Here is a 25,379-nt window from a genome sequence, read left to right on the forward strand (position 1 = left end):
AAAAAAAAACATGATAGCATTTGCCACCTTGAATGTCCCTCACTAGTGGAAAACCCTGGTCTGAGCCCATGGACTATAAAGGTTTTCAAAGAGATAATACCTGCCACTGCCAGACAGATACAAAGGCTGAAAGGCAATCATGCATTTGCGTTCCAATGGGGCGATTGAGGGCCGCGCTCAGGTCCTGTTTTTGTCCTCAAGTGTGTGGATTTTGGCCAGGCGGAAAATGGATTTGGACAGGCCTATATGTCCTCTCGGCTTATTGTAGATAATGCCACTGGGCACCCTTAGGTGCCACGCCACGCACCCACTCTGAGAAGCGCGGCCTGGTCCGGTTTACAGTCTATGTGTGTGGGAGTTTGCTGAAGGAGACCGTGAGGTGGTTGGATGGACGACACACCGGCAGCCATTTGTACCCGAGGTCTTGAGAGGGAGGGTCCAGGTGCCAGTCATAGTGCTCCAACAGATAGACACAGGCCGCCTGCAAGCAATCAAACAATCAACACACATGTAGACAATAATGGTTAACCCATTCTGACCCGAGATCAGATTCTAAAAATGTCTGACAGGTTTTCTGAAAAAGCCATGTTTTCTATGTCAGTCGCTCTTCGATTTTTCAAAAATAGCAGAGCTACAAGCTCGTAGCGCGCCACTCGTAGCGCGCCACTCGGTGGCGCGCTATGAGCTTGTAGGTCTGCTATTTTTCAATAGCTAAAGCATAACATAATGCTAACACCCAAAGGGGTTCCCGCCCCAAATGGGTGTTAAACAGTGGTGGGGGAAAAGTACTTGCATGTTTTTACTTAAGTAAAGGTATTGATACTGTAATATAGAAATGCTCTGTTAAAAGTATGGAATTCAAAATTATTAGTATATATATATTTTTTAATGTACTTAAAAATACCAAAAAGTATTCATTATGGAGGATATACCATTTCAGACGTTTTCAAATGTAAAGATGTAGAAAAAAACATTTTGAAAATAGCTGATCTACAAGCTCGTAGAACTAGGCTATTTTCAAATGGCCAAAATGTATAGGGCTGAAGTGGTTAGTGTACGTTTGCAATAATATTCAAAATCGACAAAGTCCATTTTTAGTGACTAGTTGTAAATAGTAAATAGCTGTAGTGGAGTAAAAGTAAATCGTTGTAGCGCAGTAAAAGTACAATATTTGCCTCTAAGATGTATTGAAGTAGAAGTAAATACTCCAGTAAAGTTAAAAGTACTTCAAAATTCTACTCAAGTACAGTACTTGAGTAAATGTACTATGTTATTATAACCACTGCAGTTAAATGACCTTGCCACCATTCACCAATGTTCAACCTAATCTTCATTTCATTGCTTTAGGCGCAGAGTCCTCTTATCTCCATATTTCTTTAACCCATTCTGAACGGGAACCCATTTTGGTGTTAGCATCATGTTATGCTTTAGCTATTGAAAAATAGCAGATCTACAAGCTCGTAGCGCGCCACCGAGTGGCGCGCTACGAGCTTGTAGGTCTGCTATTTTTTGAAAAATCGAAGAACGACTGACATTTTTAGAATCTGATCTCAGGTCAGAATGGGTTAATCAGACCAGTGTGTGTGTGTGTCCAGTGGAAACCTCGTATGAATCTGATCTCAGGTCATAATGGGTTAAATAAAACAAATCTTCTTCTCATAAACTAGCGCCCCCGCTCGATCATAGCGCAGCGGCACACAGAAGCGTCAAAAGCAGCAGATCTACAAGCTCGGAATGCAGCCCCGAAGCGACGCATTTTGAGCTTGCAGATCGGCTCCTTTCTCTCTTTTTTTTGGAAATCCCGGACATAATGAGGTTGATACGAGGGCAAAAAGAAATCACTGAGATAAAGAGTGAAAATGTCAATGTGAGAGTGATGGAGATGGTGGGTGGGTGTACTGCAAACGTGATAGAGGAAAGGAAGCAGCTGTGGTGTAAAGGTGACATACTGTACAGAGTAGGCATGTGAATCTCGTCTCATCTCACGATTCGATACGCATCTCGATGCACTGCCAGCGATACGATACATTAGAGATACATGGAATCCCCTGGCGATACGATGCGATACGATTCTCCCTCTTCCCGATGCGATGCGATGCGATAACCATTTAGTTCAAATCAATGCGATACGATGCGATTCACCCCTCTACCGATACGATGCGATTTGATGGCGATTCATCACAATAGAAAGGATTTATATTAAAGCTCTATTAATTTCCCAAAACATGTAAAAATGCATTACATTTAAATTCAAAGCAATTTATTGTTTTACCGTAGGTTAGTATTATAGCTCTGTATCTCAAACAACCCAACTTATAGAATTATGTAAGTAAACAAAGGGTCTGCTCTCTGCTGGTTATTGTGGAATTGTTAGATTACTAATAATCATAGGCTATAGTATAATAATTATATCTCAAAGGTCAATTTGAGGTTGAGTATAGAGGGTTCAAGAGATTAAAATGTAATAGCCTATGTAATAGCTCAATTAATGTTACCAACATATAAATAGAAAAGAAACAAATAAACAAAACAAAAATGACAGGTCACACTCGTAGTGCTGTCAAACAAGTAGTTTAATCTGCAACACAGTTTTATAATATAATTGCCTATGTATAGTGGGGGTCCCTGCTTGATCTCTCACTCTCAGCTAAGTGGTCCTTGGCTTGACCTAAAAAACATTGAAGACCCTGGCCTCCATGTATTATTAACGTTATAAATACATAGCAGATGTACAAGCTCACAACGCGTCTCATCCACGCCCCGCTGTGAGCTTGTGGATCTGCAATTTTAGGCGTGCGACACCGTCTTGCTGCAGAATATAAATAAGGCTTCTATCTCAGAGAATAGCAGGGGAAAGCTGGACAGTGGAAAGTTGTGGAACGGTTGTAAACGACTTTAAACGCAAGCAGTACACCCAGCTGTGGCGTTGTTGTTGTTGTACACGTGTGTGCAGACTGCAGAAGCTTTCTTTAATTACAAATTGATGATCGCGAGTCGCGACGCAGATTCGCGTCGGAGAATCAGCTAGAACAGCTGTGGAGTGTGGATCATTAGCAGCACGCAGCGCTACAGTGAAAAGTCAACTGATCGACGGACAGCTATTTTATAAAGCTAAAGGTTGTGCTTCCTTTGTGCGTGGGGCTCACTTCTGTTCGTCGCGGGTGCTCTTTATAGTCAACTCAACGTGTCTACTCTGCACCGTCGTACGGTAGCTTCTGTAACTCTGTTCATTGACTGCGTGCTCGCAGCGCACAGCCGCACACTGTGCGGAGCTGGCTGCGAGAGACCTTTTTTTTCCTTCATTTTCTGATGGTACGTTCAATGCGCCTCGGAAACACAGGATAGGGTGAAATTTACCATGAAAAAACAGTGCAACCACGGATTGTACCGATGAAAGCACTCCGCGAACGATCCATCGATATTTCACCCGTCAATTTTACCGATACACAGTGAATGAACCGATTCACTCGCATCGCGCACGTCATAATCGATGTATCGATACATATCGATTATTTTCCACATGCCTAGTACAGAGAGAGAGAGAGAGAGAGAGAGAGAGAGAGACACCTTGAGGAAGACCTCATTGAGTTTGGTTCCAATGCAGTTGCGCGGTCCATTGCCCAGACAACACAGGAGATGTTCCTGACCCTGGTTCCTGCGCACGCACACACACACACACACACACACACACACACACACACACACACACACACACACACACACACACAGATGTAATTAATACTTTCATTATTTCAAACTGCCAGAGTTAGAACATAGGCTATGCAGTAGCAGCCCTTGCCAGCGATTTCAAGCTTTTCACTAACCTTCTAAAATGTTTCAGTCCACGATGTTTGTTGTAACCAGGGGGGCAGTCAGACAGATATTTTGTGAAGCCACTGAGGAAATCGGGATTTCCTGAAAGTTCATATAATGGCCTGTTGTGGCGCTGTCATTGGACCCAGAAAAACCCATACCCCCATTGAAGTCCATGTATTTGGGCCCAACTTCACCTAGACTGTATTACCTTAATAAACATGGTCATGAATACTTTCTGTTTCCAGTCACTAGTTTAAAGTCTCATTTCTAATGTCATAATATTCTTTTTGGAAAATTATGGTCCCATTTATTAAAAAAATGACCATAAAGTCGCGCATGTTCTGAGGGGCGTGGCTACCGTTACAGTCTATGATCGGGATTCCCCTCCCACTCGAGTCAAAATAAAAACCAACGGAGAAGAAGGGGGGAAGTCCCACCTCGTTGTCTGGGCCAGCCAATGGCCAAAACGGATCTAGAAAGATGGCGACTTACAATGCAAGGACTGACAGGCTTCATTTTACGTTCATGTTAGACCCGGAGAACGCTTTGTCCATATTTTTTACAGTCTATGGTTGTAACCCATTTTCTTTTTAACCCAGTGTCAATAATGTCAAGTCTAGTGTAATCCTGGGCCAAATCTGCCAACCCGGGGAGAGCAACGGACTGACCCCATGCTTCCGTCGGTGCATGAGGAGTCTTTTCACCTGACAGGGGGGGGTTCCCCCGGTTGGACATAGAGCGTGGAAGGAAGGAACACGTTATTCCAATGATTGATTCATTGAAGTATTTATAATCCGCCACCATTAAAATTGCCGTGTGTGGTGGTGTCCTACTCTTGACCGGTTGTTCTTGTTGTCTCGCGATTATTACTGCGCCTGCGCTACAGCCCGTTAAAAAAACCCTTGTTTTCACCAGAAACGGCCCCCTCAATGTCGTTTCTGAGATACAGGGCTTTGGATTCAGGGCTTAGAATGGAAGTGGATGCGCGCAGCATCTTGAAAGATGGCCACTGTCCCACTTCTTTGTGTTGTTGCGTTAGCAAACAGTAGCTAACGATACGATCGGATTAAAACATGGATTGAAGAATACAAGCCCTGGAATACGAGAGTCTCGTGTTTGGCGGGCTAGGGTACTAATTAAACCCTCTTCTGGCGGGCTCCGTGTTATTATTAACAGATTGCAGAATTACAGTACATTTCAAGGACAACTCAATACACTGTGAGTGGATGACACCGTAAAGCATTACACTTGTTCACAATAGGGTCCTCAATAGGGTCCACCATTTTCAATTCATCATTTCATTCATCATTTTCAATTGATCTAGCCCTAACTGGATGGCAATAAGCAACATAAATTATGTTAGATTAGCATATTAGGACATGAGGTCACCAGAACCCACTCTCCAAAGCAATGACGTCACACGGTGACGTCACACTGACATAACCGTGACGTCAACTACAAATTGGACATTGGGACTTGAAACCGGAACAAGAGGAGAAACTCACATTATGCTCTCACACGTACGCAAGCGCACACACGGACATTCGAGAGACAAGTGGAACACACCATTCCACAGCTGCCGGAGGGAACATTGACGGGCGTCTCGAGCTTCGCAAACCTTCGTTCGGGAAGGACAGACTAAATGGGAGAGAATTCGTCCTGTCCTGCGTGCTGTCGCGACAGATTCAAACACCCCGTCCTCCGGACATGTAGCCACCACAGCCAGTGTAGCACCGACCACGACGTAGTGAAGACCCCGCTCGCGCCCCCGGCGGTCGCGCTCCCGCGCGCCGCCCCCCCGACCACAGCCCCGACGGCGAGGTCTCCGACGAGGTCTCCGACGAGGCTCGGCGTGCTCTGCGCTTCGCACGACGAGGTGCTCAAGCTCTACTGCGTGGACGACCAGCAGCCGGCGTGCACCGTGTGCCGGGACTCCAATGTGCACGCCAAGCACAGGTTCAAGCCCATCGAGGAGGCGGCGCTCGATCACAGGGTCTTCGTCGAGAAGTCGCTCCGGGTCCTGGAGGAGAAGCTGGAGGTCTTCAAGAGGTTCAAAGCGAACTACAACCAGATGGCGGAGCACATCAAGGCGCAGACCCAGAGCACGGAGAGGAAGATCAACAGGCAGTTCAACAAGCTTCATCAGTTCCTGCATGAGGAAGAGCAGTGTCGCGTCGCCGCACTGCTGGAGGAAGAGTCCGCGAAGACTCGGATGATGCAGGAGAAGGTCGACGACGTGAACAGAGACATATCGACCCTCCTGTACACGATCAACATGATACAGCAGGAGCTGGCGGCCGAGAGCGTCCTGTTCCTGCGCAAGTTCCAGACCACGATGGGGCGGTTCCAGCTCGCGCTGCCGGAGCCGCAGCCGGTCCCGGGGGCGCTGATCGACGAGATCAAGCACCTGGGAAACCTGAGCTTCGGAGTGTGGTACAAGATGAAGGGCATGGTCTCCTACAGCCCCGTGCTCCTGGACCCCAACACCGCCCACGCCGCATACACCGTGTCCGACGACTTGACCAGCGTGGGACACGGGAAGACGAGGAAGCTGCCCGACAACCCCGAGAGGTTCGACCACTACGGCTACGTCCTGGGCTCCGAGGGCTTCGACTCGGGGCTTCACAGCTGGGACGTCGACGTGGGAAACATCAGCCGCTGGTCACTGGGCCTCCTGGACGAGTCCTTCTTGAGGAAGGGGAACCGGGGACCGGGGAACTTCTGGAGGATACGCCTGGAGAACGGCGAGTACAGCGCGCAGTCGTCGCGGGGGAACCAACACGTCGTCCCGGCGGCGAAGAGCCCGCCGCGGAGGATCAGAGTCAGACTGGACTGGAGGAAAGGAAAGCTGACCTTCTCCGACCCGGACACCGGCAAAGACCTGCACACCTACAGGCACAACTTCAAAGACAAGCTCATTCCGTACTTTGTCAACAGGAATTCTCTCCCGATGGAGATGTTGCCGCTGGAGATCAGCGTGGTCAAAGGAGGAGTCGCTGGCAAGGAGAAAGGTCCCATTAGCACATTGAAAGAGTCTATTAGCACGTTACTTAAGAAGGACACCGTTTGACGAACCCGAAGAGTCCGATGTTTCATTTTAAATCTGTATCTTGTCTTTTGTCGTTCTTTTTTTTTACTCTGTGGCTCTGTATAGGAGAACCCTTTATAAGACGGTGTTTGTGTGTGTGTTTGTGTGTGTGTGTGTGTGTGTGTGTGTGTGTGTTAAGGCTGTACCCTAGCCCTAGCCCTTATTTTAGGACTCGAACTTCGGCAGGAATTTCCGAGCGAACATCCGGACCATTTGTTTCTAATTAATTTTAAAAAGAACCGTCTCGATCAGAGCGCGTCTCCCCCGCTCTTTATCAATCTCTCTCGTCTCTCCCAACACACACACACACACACACACACACACACACACACAAAAATCGATCCGCAAATTCGATCAGAAAAGCTAAAAGCTGCGCAGTTTACAGTACATCCAAAAGAATGTGTCACTCTCTCGGTTCTGCACTGCTGTGCTGGAGAAGTATAGCACTTTGGGTTCTGTCGAGGGCAGCGCAACACAGCGCAGAGAGAGAGAGCTAACCTTTTTCTCAAATTGTGCGATCGTGCTGGTGTGTGTGTGTGTTGCCGATTGGCTGCAGGCCCATCACCAAATTAATGTGCACAGGGGATTTTGGAGAGGGACAACAAGGAGATAGACATAACTTCTGACGGGAATGCATTAGAAACGTACTTTTTTTGACATGCTCATATCACATTCTCGCCGAGATATATTTTCGAGTTAATAAAAAAGGAAAGATAAATGAATTAAAATAAAATAAACGAATGGCGTGTGTGTGTGTGTGTGTGTGTGTGTATATGTATATGAGTTTGTCAGTGTTGCGCAGAGGGAATGACCTTTGGCATGGTGTTAGGTAGATATAGGGATGGAATGATAATCATTATTATCGTTTGTCGTGATAAAAAAAAACCCCACTCATATCGTAATCGTATCGCAGAGATCGTATAATTCACTATTTTGGTCATAATCATAACGTGGCATTTTCACATTGTCCCATCCATAGCTATATGTACAGTAGGTGTGGGCAAAAGGTATGCAGCGTGGTGCTCACTGGAAGGTTTTTCACCGTGCCGAGAAGAATCCATTTCCCTTTTCCACAGCAATTTCCAAGGTTATATAGTTCATTTCCGAGGTCGTTTTTTAACAAACAACTGGCCAAAATAACTCTGGGGAAGTACCCCATTGGCCTGTTATCCTAAGAAATTGGGTCGTATTACCGGTATCATCGGGGACTAGACTATTTGACGGTCAATGTTATTTTTCCACAAATGCGTCTTGAAGAATGGGGGTGGTCTTATAATCAGTCGTCACAAGTCACACACTTACTTAGCACGATAGAGTACTTTCACCACCAAGGAATCTTTTTATCACCATCACTCTAGTACCCTATAACCCAACCCAACCCACCATGTAAACAAACCCTTACTAAATCTTACTAAAACAACAACGAGGGGCGCCATGTTGCTGCTATAAGCCTCTGCATGTCCGTTTTTATGAAACAAAAACAACTTTGGACAGAACGAGAGGATGACAGCTTTCCGTACAGTGGGACAATCGAGGCCAGAAAAGCTTTTTTTCGCCACTCGGTATATAGGCGTCGGCAAAGTGGCAAAAGAGTAGCGGACCTACAAGCTCAAAACGTGTGGCTTCGTGCCACGCGTGGAGCTTGTGTAGATCTGCTAACCTTAGATATATATGTTTGTGCGACGCTGTGGTATGATCGAGTGTATATAGTTGTGGCTGCGATGTCACATAAACGCCTGACCTTCCGCTCCATCTGCCGGGCAGGAAGTGGTCAGCCTCGAGGAACACTTCCGGGTCGCGGTGCACAGAGTGGCTGACGTACATGGCAGCATAGCCCTTTGGTACATGGAAGCCTGCCAACGAAGAGTCCTGCACGCGCGCGCACGCACGCACGCACGCACGCACGCACGCACGCACACACACACACACACACACACGCACGAGTACATTATTCTTAAAGATGGAGTGCCACCATTTTTTTCCACCCTAAAACATGATCATTATAGGTATTATTACAATATAAGGGGGAAGAACTTTTTCGAAAAAGTGTACAGTATTTGTTAAAATCATGCTTTTATGTGGACACGCCCACCAGCTCATTAAGTATGCCTGGATTGCCTGGTGTGTGGTGATGGGTGGTGATACACCTGAACTGAGGACGCACCCACAGCTGTAGTTGTATGATAAAGGGGGAGGGGTTAGGGGAGGGGCTGATAGTGTGGTGTCGCTATATTACTGTTTACTTCATTGGCCCGTTTGACTGTCAAGGGTTCAGCCTCCAGGAAGAAACCCTAAATACAAAGTCAATACACCATTGCACATAAAAACAACTCCAGGGTGTCTAATGAAGTACTGTCACCTCATAGACACATGAAAAACTGGAAAAATACAAAAATTGTGGCATTTTCATGCCAAGGACCCCCAAAGTGATTATGAATTTGGCCATGGACCCCCATCTCAAAAATATGTTGTGCCAGGGACACAAAGAAGCAAACATGTTTATATATACACACACACACACACACACACACACACACACACACACACAAGCTCATAGCTAGTCCTGAAGTGACTGCTATTGTACAATTAAATAGCTATATAAGTATAAAGTATACAATATGGTTTCATTGATAATATAGAACATCGTCTCTGTAACTTTTCAGGATTCAAATAAAAAAAAATTTAAGCAAAAGTAGCACATCTACAAGATTGTGGATCTGCCACTTTTGAATCTTTTGTGTGACACTGCAGTAGGATCAAGTATAGGTTAGCAGGTTATTAATTTACGGGGGGAAAAAAAGCACACCCAAGTTAAGATAAGAGGTTTCTGCCTCTAACCTCTGTGTCTCTGCTTATATGGTTCTGCTTATCAACGCTTTGGTGGCGGATCTTAACCTGACTCTGCCAGCTGGGGGCGGTATTGGGTAACCATGTTCCCCTACACAGCCTCCATCTGGGATCTCTCAGGGAGTTGAGCTAACGCCGAACCACTCGTGGTTCAAACCAATCAGCGTGAGCTAAGGGCGGGACGTGTGCGAAACCGGATGTGACGCTATATAGACACGTCAATATGATTGGTTGTGTTTGCACGCCCACACGGTGATAGACAGACGGTCCCATCCAATCATCTACCAAGTATCTTGAAAAAAAAGGAACAGCCCTGTCATCGAATTTGCTCCAGAGATCCCAGATCCCAATAAGCTGTGAAACAAATTTGTGTAGCAAGCTTCTTGGATCTGGCAGCGTCAGTTTAGGCGGATCTGTGTGTAAGACTTTCTTACTTACCCGATTGGCTATCCTGCGTCCACCAATGAACGGAGGCCAGAGTCTCTGAACCTCCAACAGGATGTTGTGGAGGTGATTAGGCTCCGCCCTGGCTCGCCGTCGGCTCTCTTCCTGAAAGGAAGCGACGCTGAATCGTGTCTGACCAAATAAGGACTTCTGGTTCCACTACAACGAGACATCTCCCCGGGACCCAAACTAGTGAAAATAGCTGATCTACAAGCTTGAACTAATAATAATAACAACAATACAAAAATAAATTCATATTTAGTCATAAAAATGGGTCCAGAGTGCCGAGTCCCAACCCACTGTACCACTGCACCGCTATATATATATACATATATATATATATATATATATTAGAGCTGGGACTCGATTAAAAAAAATAATCTAATTAATCAGAGGCTTTGCGATTAATTAATCTAGATTAATCGCATTTTAATCGCATATCATTATTTGACCCGAGAACAGTGAGAAAGCAATTTTTTGAAATGGATTTTGGTATTATGACTTTATGAGTAAAGGAATGAATAGTGAATAGTATATATATATATATATATATATATATATATATATATATATATATATTTATATATATATTTAGTCGTTAAACTAGACTACCGGTATACTAAAACATTTCAGGTGACTAAAATGACAAAATTACATTTCATTCAAAAGACTAAACTAAATCAAAATGAAAACTGTCACAGCTACGTCCAAACAAACATACTAACAAAGCGTTTGTGTGTGTGTGTGTGTGTGTGTGTGTGTGTGTGTGTGTGTGTGTGTGTGTGTGTGTTGTTGTTGCATGCCACCCAGTGCCGCAATGTACGTATACACATTAAAAAGTGTTATACCAGATTGGTTTAATTATGCATGTGATTTTTTTTGATTTTCTTTGCTAGCATCCCGAAGGCGAATACACCCAATATTGTTTTTGTTGACACCAGTCACAAGGAGGTCCCGATACTGAAGGTGGGCTCAGGCCCGTGTCTTTGATGTGTATACTGTACAGCGTACATGGACCAGGCATTTCAAGATAAACCCCCATGCCAACCATTACTTAGAATCATAACAAATCTTGGGTACAGATGTAGATTCTGCACACCGATATGTGGAAGCCTGGGCAATGTACTGTACATAAATTGACCACGAGAGAACAGCAAGATCCAATCTTTTTTTATTGTACTTTTGGTTAGTTATAGGTTAGCTAGGGATTTAGAATCGTATTTTTGTTTAACTCTCCGTTAGGGACTTTAGTTTTGGGGTAAACTTTTAAATTTCTAGTTAGAGCCGTTTTCCTTAGAATAGAACCGGCTGCACCTTGAAGCCAATACTATACCGTTGTGAACCAAAGAACAAGGAAATGTGAACTTTGTCTCTGCTAACGGAAGAAAAAAAAGAGCTACAACAATGAACTAAAGTTCTTTCTCAACCCCGTTCCTCTCACATTATGTTGTTTACCTTCACCCTAGACGAAGGTGCATAACAGAAAGATGTGTATCCTTATTCCTTATAGGTGCCCATGAACTATAGTGTCAACCCCATTGCAGTTGTCTCCCTGCAAAATGTATTGCAATTTGTGGATTCAAAGAAAGAATGAACCCATTTTTGTCAGGAACCCCTTTTGGTGTGTGCGACTGACACAGAAACATAGCTTTTTCAGAAAACTGTCAGGATGTAGAAGACATTTATAGAATCTGATCTCAGGTCAGAATGGGGTAAAAAAAATGTGTGCATGTTCCATGCATGTATTTAATTGTACCATGTGGGGACCACTCAGTGCATGTATTGTACCATGTGGGGACCACTCAGTGCATGTATTGTACCATGTGGGGACCACTCAGTGCATGTATTGTACCATGTGGGGACCACTCAGTGCATGTATTGTACCATGTGGGGACCACTCAGTGCATGTATTGTACCATGTGGGGACCACTCAGTGCCAGCGTGAAGGAGGTGAGCAGGGAGGCCAGCGCTTTGGGGATCAGAGCGGAGATGAACAGCAGCAGATGTTGAGACGCACAGCTGGAACCAGGAAGTGGCAGCGACCGCAGCGACCCCACAAACCTACACATCGTCATAGGCACATGAGGACAGACATACCGGCGGATCTCAAACTTCACGTCAAGGATCGGGCCCCCAAAATGAATAACGCATCGGACCTTTACCTGAAGATATTCTGTGCGAGGGACCCCCCAGATACAAGAAATTGTGTCGCATCGCGACAGCTTGTCGATCGGATATTTTCAGAATGCAACCAAGTTAAACTCGGGCATTTGCGACAGCATCAAAGCCTGCCAAAAATAAAAAAAATTGACTGTGGATTTAATCACAGGGACCAGGGATTTTCAACTGATTGTGAACGAGGGGGACCACCACCCTGACTTATAGAATCAACCTGGGGACCACTGCTGTGTTGGGTGTGGATATGGGCTAAGAATAGTACTTTTGTAACACTTACTATGCATCCCATTGTGTATATACAGTATCCCACTGTTTCTCAACCAATGGTCCATTGACTACTAATGTTTTTCCTAATCATAATTACTCAGCCAGACAATCCGGTGCACTTCCCCCTCCTGACATTCTAACTCTAACTCAGTTCACTGTTTCTCAACTAGTCAAAAGACATTTAAAAAAAATCACACCCGTGTGAAGTGAGGGGCGCTCTTATCATCATACTGTAAAAAGTGTACATCATCATACATCATCTCATTCTGGCCAATCAAAAATGTGCGTCCTCCCTTTTGTCTTCAATGTTTGTGTTACTGTTTACGCAATGTTTGTGTTTACACAAAAGCTCAAAATGGCCACCCGTTGTCGATGGCATTTAATGTTCGTGTTAAGACAATGTTTGCGTTCACACAAACCCTCAAAGCTGGACATAGGCGCCCCTAAAAAGAAATCAACAAATCCTACGTTGCTATAATTGACCTGTCGAAAACACCCTGGCCTAGACTGCAACTATAGACTGAAACCTTTCAGATGACTAAAATTGTAAAATATGACTAAAACTAAATGGAATTGTATTCAAAAGCTATGACTAAAACTAAAATCAAAATGTGCTGTGAAAACAGACAGATAGATGTCTTTGCTGAGTGAAACGAAAGTGAACGAAATGTCAACACGGACATCACAATAACACCCAATGTATACCCGTGAGTGTCTTTGTCCTGCAGCTTGTCTCTGATGATGTCCATCAGCTTGTCCCTGGCCTCCAGGGCTGTGCAGAACCCGGACGACCACAGCGGGACCTTCACACTCACTGGAGCCGAGATCAGACCTGCAGGGGAGATTTGGATCCATTATTTTTTTTTATAGCTTTTTTTTTTTAATCAATCCAAAACAAAGAGAAATGTCGACCAGCCAGTATACAGGCACAGCTAGTCGGCGAGCACAGTCATATAGGCAGACGGGTCTCCCTAGAGAAGAGACACTATTGCGTGCACTGCACACAACATTAAGTGGAAACTGAGCTACTATTTCCCTACTAGTATCTACTCTGTCCACTGTACCAAGACACCAGAGAGACAGATTACAATCACCCGGAGTTTGAAATCAAAATGAAACCAAAACAACTCCCATATATCTGTTCTGACGTCAGAACAACAATGAATGTACTGTACGGCTGCCTGCGGCTCCGGAGCATCTGTGAAAAAGGGAAAGGCAACATGGAAACTCCCTCTTTAACGGAGGCACCTATAGTTGCTTTGGCAATGTAAACGACGTAAAAACGTTTGTTTTCCTCGTGCCAATAAAGCTCCTTAGCATTGAATTCAGAAGTCCCGGGGGGGGGGGGAGCGGTGGCGTGTCTTCCGCCTTCCCTGTAAATAAGCGGCCTCCACACACACACCGTCTTGGCGAACGCCGCGCGTCAAAACAGCCGGCCTCCGTTATTTTATTTTTTATTTATTTTTTAATATATTTTTTATCCCACGATTTTGTAACCCATTTTTCACCCCTGTGCCAATCATCTACTGTGATCCTGGGCTCTACACACCCTCCGCCAACCTGGGGAGAGCAACGGACTTAACTCATGCTCCCTTCATGCCTGAGTGTCCAAGTTGCTCCTTTACACCTGACAGGGGGGGGGAGTTTCCCTGGTTGGACGTAGCGCGTGGAAGGAACACGTTATTCCAACCAGTTCCTTTCCCCTCCATCAGGCGCCCCGGCTGGCCAGGGGGAGGCAGTTTAGAGACCAGGATTACTGCATGTTTTTTGTGAGTGTACCTACCCTAGGGGACACGGGGAGAACATGCAAACTCCACACAGAAAGGCCCTTTCGCCAACCCCGCCTTCGGGTATATGGGCACCGATGACGCGGAGGAGGAAACACGCCGCCAGCACCCACAGTGCCCCGAGCGGGAATCGAACCCAGGACCTTCTAGCTGTGAGGCGACAGCACTACCAACTGTGCCACCGTGCCCCTACTCCTCCGTTATTTTCAATTAACCTATCGCACACCGGCGGCAGCGTCCGACGCGCGTTCACGCCTCGCCTGATACGCTCCGATACGCCACCGTTCTATTTTCGCCTGTGACGCGTCGCTGCGCACCCGGTGTGTGTGTTGGGCTTGATACAGGTCGCTCCAATGAACTGCCAATGAGGTATCCAGGTTTTTATATCTATATGCCTGCAACATAACAGCGTCCTCCTCAATCCCCATGGCCATGTGATGCGTCATGTCCAGGGGATGCACATCAAGCTGCCTCACAGCTACAGAAACAGGAGATAGGCGAGTCCTGCCCTAGCAGGCTATGGGCCTCTCATGCAGTGCTTAATTTGTAAATGATTAGGTGCCGGAGAACATGGCACGCACACGCACATGCATGCGTGAAATTCGGGGGTTTTTTTCCCCGTCAGGTGGAAACCTGACTGACATCTACTTGTGAAATGTAGATGACAATTTGGCCACCTATGTCGACTCCAGGGTTATTTCCGGGCAAAACTCGGATTGTTTTTTGCCCACAGTTGCTTTGCCTTTGTTTTTTGGCTTATTTCTGGCAACACTGGCAACAACCCCGCGATTGGCTGCTTCTAGCCAATGGGACGGCAAAGCGGCCTCTATGGGAAGCATAGATATAGTAGGCCCAATCCCAATTGCCTCCCTGAAGCCCTGAGCCCTGGACCCTCATTGACTTTAATGACGTCAGCTGTAAGGGCTTGAGGGTGAGAGGCTGCAAGGGCTCCACATTGTTGTGAAAGAAATGGGACAGCACTTTGAAGACGAGTCCGCCATGCATGAGTCCATGACACTTTGCATCACTTTATAAAACCTGTCCTTATTCACAGCCAGTGCCTACGCCTACATGCTTGGCCTATTTATACATGTCTATCATGTCTATTTTAGTATTTAAGCTGATCGTTTTATTATTAGTTTCATAAATACACTTTCCTGTGTGATATGGGTTGTAATATTCATATATAATAATATTCATTATCCATTTCATTTCCATATTCTTTTACTTTGCTCATTAGTCATTTCTCATCATGTTTCCCTTATTATTATTATTGTTATTAAATATATAGCCTATATCCTTCCATTCCGTCTCCTTTTGAGAACAGTGAGAAAGCACTATTGTGTTTGTTGACATTCTAATCGCGATACATAACTAATTTGCATATTTAAATGATTGACGTTTGGAGGATCCCCCTCATTCCCCTGGTAACGCTATGAACTGTGGGTAATTTCTTTGCTAAAGTCAGCCCAAAGTCAGCATCGATGCTGACTTTGGCAAAGGGCACATAAAGGGGCGGGGCTGAGCCCTCACTGACTTACCGATTTCAAATGGGACGTCCCTCAAGCCCTCGCAGACTTCACATGAACGCGCAGCTAAACTGCTAAATCAGTGAGGGCTCATTGAGTCAGCAAGGGAGTGGATTGGGATTGGGCCATAGATATAGCATGTCTATGATGATGGGTAAGGGCGCGAGGGGAGAGGCATACATCCCTGGCAGCCATGTAGACTAACACACTGTCTGAGACAGTGCAGGCTCGCAGCGCAGCAGACAAGCATGATCATTGATCACTCACAGTCACACTCACGGCAAACCAAACGCAGCTGCATACACGTTACTAAAATAATAACGATACTAATATGGGGGGGGGGGGGGGGGGGGGATCACTGTGATCATCTCTTGTTTATTATTATCTTTTTTTACATAAATTGAACACACAACCTGCAACTCTGTGACATTGTTGTAATCTTGTAGATCAGCTTTGAGGTCCTGAAAGGGTAAAACACCAAAAGGGGTGTTCTTCCTGTCCTGAAGGACACTTCAATAATTGCTCCTTAATGAAATGGTAGCAAACCGTTTCTCCCACGCCTTGTGTCTCATCATGAGGAGGGTTGTGGACAGTTCAAAAAATGGATTAAATGATTAAAGAAAACCTGCTTAACTCTGCCTGCCTACCAGTGACATGATCGTTGAGCAGGTTTTTTTAATCACTGCATATGGAGCCAGAGTGTGATAATCACTGCATAATGGAGCCATGCAGTGTCCCCTCCATGCATGCCATTCTGCAACAATTCTGTGCAGTAATACAATAGTACCCCAATAACGACACTAGAGGGCAGTGCAGGGCAAAGCCTACATGGTGGAAGGGTGACGTGGCCCACTTAACCCATTCTGGAACCTTTTGGTGTTTTAACTAAGCATTATATGTTATACTTTAGCTATTGAAAAATAGCAGATCTACAAGCTCGTAGCGCGCCACTCGGTGGCGCGCTACGAGCTTGTAGATCTGCTATTTTTGAAATATCGTGAGAATGAGGCACAAATCTTTGAAAATATATTCTTTCAGAAGACCTTTTTTTTTTTTTTTGGACGTCAGGCCTAAATGGGTTTTAAGGAGTTTAGAAATGTGTACCCGTTTCGTACCAGTGGGCTGTCTAAGGTGCTCTTTACATGAGGATGGTGTTCATAAAAAACGGCAAAATAAAGTATCGTTTGCTGCTGTCATTTAGACGAGAACCGTGTCCACAGGAGGTGAAAACGCAACGAAGTGAAACCACCTCCCAGAGTGGAAATCTTTTAGAACGCCGTTTCCTATGGTCTCCATATAAACAGGCAAAACGGTGGATACGCAAAAATTGTGACATCATGGCTTACGTCAGCTTTGGTCGGCTCACCCGTGTCCTACGTTTTTACATGGTGTCATAGGCATGCGTCAGTTGCTAGGGGAAACGAACAACAACAACCATGTCGGATAGTCCGGTTTGCTGGACGCGACGTTTGTTTACTTTCTGTGTAGAAGAAGAACGGAAGTAGTTCTACGCATGCGTGACTTATGTCTATGGTTTATATATGCGCTGCGTCACACGGACCCCACAAGGACACGCGCCACCTAGCGACCTGGCATATATATGCATGCACTTTGTAGCGTTTTCATTCAAGTGTGCGTTCTCATGTAAATGGTCCAAAAAAATGAGAACGCAACGGGACTTTGACGTGTTATATGGAGATGGTCGCCGTCTAAAAGAGGCCTAAGTGTCTTGGTAATATCTTAACTCTGTCGGGTATGTCCAAAACTGCTACTTTTCAGGATAAAATGACTGTGCAGCGTGTGCACCTGACCTACCGTGCCAGTGTTGAGTACACAGACGAGTCATCTCCTGGTACAGCTCCGGTTGATGTTCTGGCCGGACGTTGAGAAACAGACCCAGGACCAGCTCTGTGCCCAGACCCTTAAACATACTGTACACACTATCCGGAGGCCCACTGCACACACGCACACGCGCACACACACACACACACACACACACACACACACACACACACACACACACACACACACACACACACACACACACACACACACACACACACACACACTTGTAATTGTAAGGTTGAATGATCTTCACTGGTGTACAAACCACTCACAGACAGACAGACAGACAGACAGACAGACAGACAGACAGACAGACTGTCTTACCTTACAGAGAGGTCCTTCAGGCAGCGCTCACACACCCTGTCAAAGGAACACAGTCATTCTTAGCCCCTTGCCAGTGTTTTTCAGTGAAAACCCTTATTTTGATGGCCCGTTGCGGGACCCGAGACGTGAACCGGTTGTAACCGGTAGAAAAATACATTTTGTAACAGCGACCATCGGTTCTTAATTAGTTATGGGCCGTTGAATAAAGCTTGTTTTGACCAACAACAAAAAAACAATCTGGGAAAAGAGTGCGAGATAAAACACATTTTTCTAAATCTGATAGTCCGTGGAGGCGGACTGATGTAATCAGGGGAGGGAGACACCTAGGCCTCTCCCACGCCACCACGTTCTTCTGCCCCTCGAAGGGAGTGGCTGGAAGGAGCGCCGCGGCTTGTGATTGGGTGAGACGGTGGGGTAGGGAGCGCGCCGATGGAAGAGTACAGAAGCAAAGTGGGAAAGCATTACTGATTCGGTGGCATTTCACATTGCAAAAGGATGCAGGAAGAGTGGGCACCTAAACATTGTGGGCACCTCGGTGTTAAATTGGCTATTTATTTTCCAAAATGTGGAAAAATAAATAAGGAATTCATTTGAATAATGGTAATGGATGTGACATAATTGTAAAGGGGGGTCCCAAAATGGATTTCCTAAGGTTTGGACTGTATTCCCAACACGTAAATTTGTGAATTGAACTTTGAACGAGTAGAAAGTCAACATTTCCAACACTGGAGGCGTGTTGCACATGGTTTTATGGAGTCTGTTTATGCAGGGATCTAACATACATGCTTGACTACCAAAACACCACTCGAATGGGATCCCCTAAACTGGCCTAAAGTTTCAAGTCCTAAAAAAAACTGTTCACAACCAAATAAATACAATAAAAACCATGAAGGAATATGCCAATAATAGGATAATACCGCTGTAAAATGAAAGGTGAAGCTATTGGCAAGCATCTCTCATCACCATCCTTTTATAAAGGCCCAGAGTGAAGTTAAAGAAGACAGTTTGAGTTTGGATTGAAGGTCATTCCCAGCAACACGGTCCAAAATTTAAAATAAATAAATGAAATTACCGTTCTGGAAACAAACGTCTGTTTTTAAATGAAACAGACGACGACTCAGTTCCACAGACAATTTGTTCCTCTTTCTTTTATAGTATAGTTTGATTTAGATCTTTTTTTTTGAGGCGCAATACATGGCTTTTGAAGATTGCGTCATTGCGGCAAGCCAAGTCTGAATTCTATGGGATTTCTTATGTTTGTTTAGAGCACTATAATGACGTAAATCATGAGGTAACCTGCAAATCGTTACAGGTCGAGAATCACCAGTGGTGGAAAAAGTACTCATATTTTTTGCTGAAGTAAAAGCATCAATACTGCAATGTAGAAATACTCTGTTACATAAGTAAAAGTATAGAATAAATTTACTTGAGTAAAAGTGCAAACGTATTGGTATAAAAAAATAAAAAAAATACTCCTTATGCAGAATGTACCATTTCACACGTTTTCAAAAGTATAAAATGTGTTAAAATATTTTGAAAATATCAGATCTACAAGCTCACAATGCCTGACCATGTAGTTAAACCAGTCATCAGACGTATCGGCCAGCGTTTATTCATTATGTCATGCAGATCTTTACTCTCTTCCATGCGTTGGAGATGGTGACGTTTTTTTCTGTCCTACCTGGTGATGTAATCATTCCATGAGTCTAGACATGACCCCGTGAACAGACTGCTGAGTGACAGGCGAAGAAGACACGCCTCCTCACCTGGAAAACACACACATTTTGTCCCAAGTCACGATGATGGGCCATTTGGGGAGTACTTTTTGCCAGCGTAATGGTGATGTAATTTTCATAATGGTACCATATCCCATCCCTGGTGTGTGCGTGCTGTACGTGTTACCGTTGGTGGTGACCAGAGTGTCTCCGTACATGTTGGTCATGATGTCCTTTGGGTCCTTCACGAAAACACTGGACTTTTCTGGAACACAGGACATTAATGAATTAATTCTTGGCCCCGGCCTTTTCACCTCAGTGCATGCCCTTAATCTTATTTCGAAGGCCAAACGGTCCAGGGCCGTGAACCTGGAAGTATAAACGCCGTCTCTGTAAAGTGCCTCGCGATCTTATTTTAATTCACCCAAAGAATACATTTTCTAAACCGCAATCTTCGCCGCTTTAGTTATGGGCCGTGAATAAAGCCTGGTTCGACCAGAAACGGAATCTGGGAAAAATAATCGGAAGATAAATGCAAATAGTCATAATGAATCATGCGTAAACTAAGAACCTAACAGTGGAATATCTATATAATGAAACTATGCAGGGGCGCAATAGCCTAGGGGACGCGGGGGACGCGTCCCCTGCCAGCGTCACATTGGTCCCCCCCAGATGAGTTTGGGCCTGGTACGAGACTATAGGTACAGCTGTTGCTTCTTTCGAAAAATATAACGCAACATAGAAACCCCGCTAGTGTTTTTGGTCTTCGTCTGACAGTTTCTGTAGCAGAAAGACCTCTTTTCTGGAGGGGGGGGGGGGACAGTCGGTTTGGGGGGGTTCCCGACGGCTGCGCGTAGCTTCCACCTCTGACAGAGGGGAAGCGAGTAAGCGACGCCGTCAGAAACCCCCTCACTCAGGATGGCCCCCTCACTCAGATCTCAGACGGACCAAATTGCGACAATAACATACAACCTATGTAAAGAGGAATATAAACAAGACCTTGGCGCAAAACTTCATATTTACCCTGCTCTAATACAACAAAAGTGTGTTCTTACATCCTCCATTTCACTCGTGAGTAAATTTAATTGCCATTATGAAAGTTTTCAGTGACGTTGGACCCACAGGTTGCATTGTCGTCAATAATTAATCTGTCTTTAAAACGTTCTAATGTTAATATAGCATATTGGCATTGTCTGTTGGTGGTCTGGTGGTATGTTATATGGACCATGTAACAACATGGTCAACAGCACTGTTTGCAAATGTAGCTACATTTGTTGGCCACAAAGACAATTTAGACAAAACATGCTGCTGCCTGCTAATGGAGCTTGTATAGATATAGGCTAATTATTTTTCGGGGAAATTGCAGATAGTTTAGCTTCCAGTGACTCAATGATTGAGTCACTGGAACAACCTCTCTGTAGTCCGACCCTAACCATAACCCCACGTTTTGGTGGTTAGACCCCCCCATCCCCCCCTCCCCTAGGGTAGTGGGGGGGACGGGGGGGACGGATTTTTCGGCGGCGCCGCTTCGCGGCGCCGCTCTATATCCCCCCCTAGCGTTCGGTCAGTGTTGCGCCTCTGAAACTATGCGTATATAACTAAGAAACATGGATTGCATGGATGCACCCGGGACGTATCCTCAGTGATGTATATCCCAAGGTCATCAAGGTTTCGGGTCTCGCAACATCATACCCCTCAATCAGGTGACCCAGCCGGGATTGATCAAGTCCCGATTTACGTCCCAGTAGCTACACCCTCGATCAGTCCCATTAGGGAAAAACCAGGGCCACACAATCCGTTGCTCCGGAGCTACTCTTCCAGGACTGAGAGAACCAGATTCTGGCGCGCGGAAGGACTAGGCTCTGTGGGTTGACTCCTGCCCGGGCCCCTCCTACGTCTCACCAGGTCCACTCCTGCCCTCACCAGGTGCAGCCTCCATTCCGAAACCTTGCCATTCCGAAATGTATTTTTCGGAATGGTGGTGCTCCCAGCACCAGGCACTTCATTCAGGAGCGGTGGATTATAATATACTATAGAGTGCTATATCTCCATAAAATGCTATCTAAGTTGCATAAGTTGAGCCTATGGATACGCCTGTAACGTCGTCGAGGCTAGGGCAAGTGCTACGGGCTAAGATGGAGTCTGAAGAGGTGGGTTTTCAGACTATGGCACAAGGACACACGTCTCAAAATATATTTTGTTCCAGGGACACCCAGAAACAAGTTTGTTTTTTTTTCAACAAAATCACAATCATTTTAGCCACTTTATGCATGTTGGCTATTAAAACATAGCAGATCTACAAGCTCACACCGCATGCCACGCTGAGAGCTTGTACATCTGCTTGTTTTGAAAGATTTAGAAAATATCGAAAATGTTAAATATTTAATTTTATTATTATTATTCTTTTTACACGAATCCTTTCTTCTTGTTTTTTTTTACATAAATCATCAAACCTTTTCAGATTGGGGGGTCTGTGGCCAAATGGGGGTCCTTGGCATGAGAATGTTTGAGAACTACACTGCTTTAAAACTTGGCATGTGATCCATTGTAGCCTCAGGAATGCAGGCCCTGCAGTGCAGACCCTATAGGAATCTCATTCACATCAATAGAGAACCAACCATCGTTGCCAGATTCTGCAAGAGAAACAAGCAGCCGGGTCTATGAAAACAAGCCCAGAAGAATTAAGCGACTATAGGCTAAGTTTGACCACTTTACATCTGCCATTTGAAGATCTACAAGCTCACAGAGTGTTGCATAGGTAACTTACAGTACAAATATTTAAAGTCCAAGCGACTTTACAGGAGAAAAAAAACAATTCCACACAGTTGCTTAATAAGCAGACATGGCAACTCTGAAGCTTCACATGATCTTGTGAGTCAACCTTTGAGTAATATGAGACCAGGCTTATCTGAACCAAGTGTGTGTGTGTGTGCGTGTGTGTGTGTGTGTGTGTGTGTGCGTGTGTGTGTGTGTGTGTGTGTGGTCAACCTTGTTGGTACTAGTTGATAAGAAATAAAAGAAAGAAACATTTATTTATTTTTCCGTAGGCTCTAGATTACAGTTACAGTCATCATACAGTTTTTGTACAACTATACCGGTATATATATATATATTAGGTAGGGCTAGTTAATCAACTAGTCGACTAGTAATTACTAGTCGACTAAACTAGGCAACAATAGCAATTGTAAAAATCACTAGAAGTGAAAGCCCTACCTAGTGTGTGTGTGTGTGTGTGTGTGTGTGTGACTTGACTCCTTCAAAACCGCTCTCAAAAGGCACCTACGGACGGCTGCAATTCGAAACTGGCCCCCGTAAAGTCTGAATTTATTTATTGCTAGATCAGTGCACAGCAACTCTAACCTGACGCTGCCAGATCCAAAAAGCTTGCTACACAAATTTGTTTCACAGCTTATTTGGATCTGGGATCGCGGAAGCAAATTCGATGACGGGGCTGTTCCTTTTTTTCAAGATACATGGTAGATGATTGGATGGGAGCGTCTGTCTATCACCGTGTGGGCGTGCAAACACAACCAATCATATCGACGTGTCTATATACCGTCACATCCGCATCCCGCCTTTAGCTCACGCTGATTGGTTCGGTGCGAAGCAGATCTGACTCAGGGCTCAACTCTGTCAGAGATCCCAGATGAGTGTTGTGTTGGGGAATATGTTTCCGCAATACCGCCCTCATCTGGCAGCGTCAGGTTACAGCAACTCATGTTCGGCTCAAAAAAAAGAGGTTAAATTAATTTGGCTCCTACGCCACAAAAATGTGGCACGCCATACCAACAGCCATTAAGAAATTTGAATCCCTAGACTCCTTCAAAACCGCTCTCAAAGAGCACTTACAGGCTGCAATTCGTAACTGGCCCCTGTAAAAAAGGTTAAAGTCTCCCTTACCTCTCCCCCTATTGACCTGTACTATTTTGTTTTGTTTGAATTCACTGTACTGTGAATAACAGTCAATTAAACCTTCAAGCCACCCCTCACAGCTACCAGACAGACCAGTCATAACAGTCAGTAAGGAAGACTAGACACCCAATAGGCCTACTGCAAATGGAATACAATATGCTGAAAATGAAATAGATATTACAAATTAACAACTTTAACACAAGCATGGGGTTGAATTTGTTCTTCTACTGTTGTCATGCCACATAAATGGGGACTAAGTACCAACGGTAACAAGACAACTCACCATTTTTCCAACTAGTTTTATTGCTGCTACACCAATCAGCGTCATAATAAAAGGGAGTGATGATGGAGATGTATTATTTATTTGTTCCAATGACCCCACTCCCCACACAGTGAGTGAGGGTTCACCTGAGGTCAGGCTTGCAATTGTTTTTCTCTCTGGCACGCGCGTACATTTGCACACACGACACGCACACACGCGTCAGACAAGACTCACTCAAGTAGTAGGCTAATATCAGAGAAATATAGTAAGAGTAGTAATGACACTCCCGTTGACTCTCATTGTAACAATGGAATGCGGAAGTGCTCATTCTATCTCAATGGAATAGTTACTTCCAGCCATAGGAGCAATGTTTGGAACTATATCGCCCATAGGCACCCGCTTTGCGGCGAGATCAAAGCGTGTCACCACTCTCTTACTAGATTACTCTGGCTATAGCCTAGCTCTGTTAGATTCTTTACTGTGTAAAAAAAAAAATACTTCAATCTAACGTCCTTCATGGCTATTAATGCACTAATTATTCCATTGATAAATAACGTGTCGTACACTATCAACCGGACCATATGATAATAATACAATAACTGTTCCATTGATTATATCTTTACCACACAGCAACTCCTTCATCGCCTCCACCGAGCAGACGAACACGGTGGGCGCGTTGAGGACCCTGGAGGAGAACACCCTGCCGCGGTGGCTCTGGATCCGGCTCTCAACGAACCGCACCGGGTCTCTGTAGAACTCCACCGACCTGTCCCCGAGCCAGGGGGCACCCACGCTGCCCGGGACCACCGGGAGGCGGACCACTGGACCGCCGGGGTCGGGGACCACCGCCGGCGATCTGCTGCTGGACATGAGGACGATGGTCAAAAAGATCAAAGCGATCTAATAATGACTCACTCGACTGGCATTAAAGACAGTCCTTGTAATTGTTTGTAAACGGTTTAGTTAGAGGCTGGCGTTGTAAATAATCCATGATGTTCATTGTTCCTGCAGGGAGCCGAGGAGGTCGTACGTAACTACATTAACTTCTTCTCTTTCCGTACTGCTGCGCACTGTTGCGCACAAACTGACAAACACCGCCTCCTTTCAAAGGTGAACTGAACTGTGCTGCAAAGTAATAATAGCTGGGAGGGAATTCGGCCAAAATAAAAACAAATTATGATTTTAGCCGAAATAATTTCTTTCTTTCTTTATTGTTGTTAATGTAGTTTGCCACAGACTATTGCTATTGTCAGTTTCAGTGCTGTATTATTAACTTTCTAAACATAAAGTCAGTGCTGACTGTCAGATGACGTCATCCTCATTATATAGGCAAATTAAGTGACAACACCTGCTTGTTATCAAAAC

General features: G+C 45.0%; 1 protein-coding gene across 2 annotated transcripts; it reads right to left on the reverse strand.

The window, feature by feature from the left end:
• On the reverse strand, positions 1-25,043 carry LOC308316299 (putative cytochrome P450 120). Of its 2 annotated transcripts, none has more exons than XM_080764826.1 (11): positions 24,638-25,043; positions 20,028-20,105; positions 19,807-19,891; positions 18,126-18,161; positions 17,772-17,911; positions 13,346-13,472; positions 12,112-12,256; positions 10,190-10,300; positions 8,646-8,773; positions 3,580-3,655; positions 1-481 (listed from the first exon to the last, which is right to left on the reverse strand). In XM_080764826.1, exons 1-11 carry the CDS (start codon positions 24,882-24,884, stop codon positions 344-346), a joined length of 1,311 nt encoding a protein of 436 aa, XP_080620952.1. In that variant the 5' UTR covers positions 24,885-25,043; the 3' UTR covers positions 1-343. The 2 variants fall into 2 exon arrangements, with proteins under 2 accessions (XP_080620952.1, XP_080620951.1); XM_080764825.1 differs by having other exon boundaries at positions 3,568-3,655.
• Between the last annotated feature and the right edge of the window lie 336 nt (positions 25,044-25,379).

This window comes from Protomyctophum bolini (genome assembly GCF_963924005.1).
Source record: "Protomyctophum bolini genome assembly, chromosome: 5".
NCBI lineage: Eukaryota > Metazoa > Chordata > Actinopteri > Myctophiformes > Myctophidae > Protomyctophum > Protomyctophum bolini.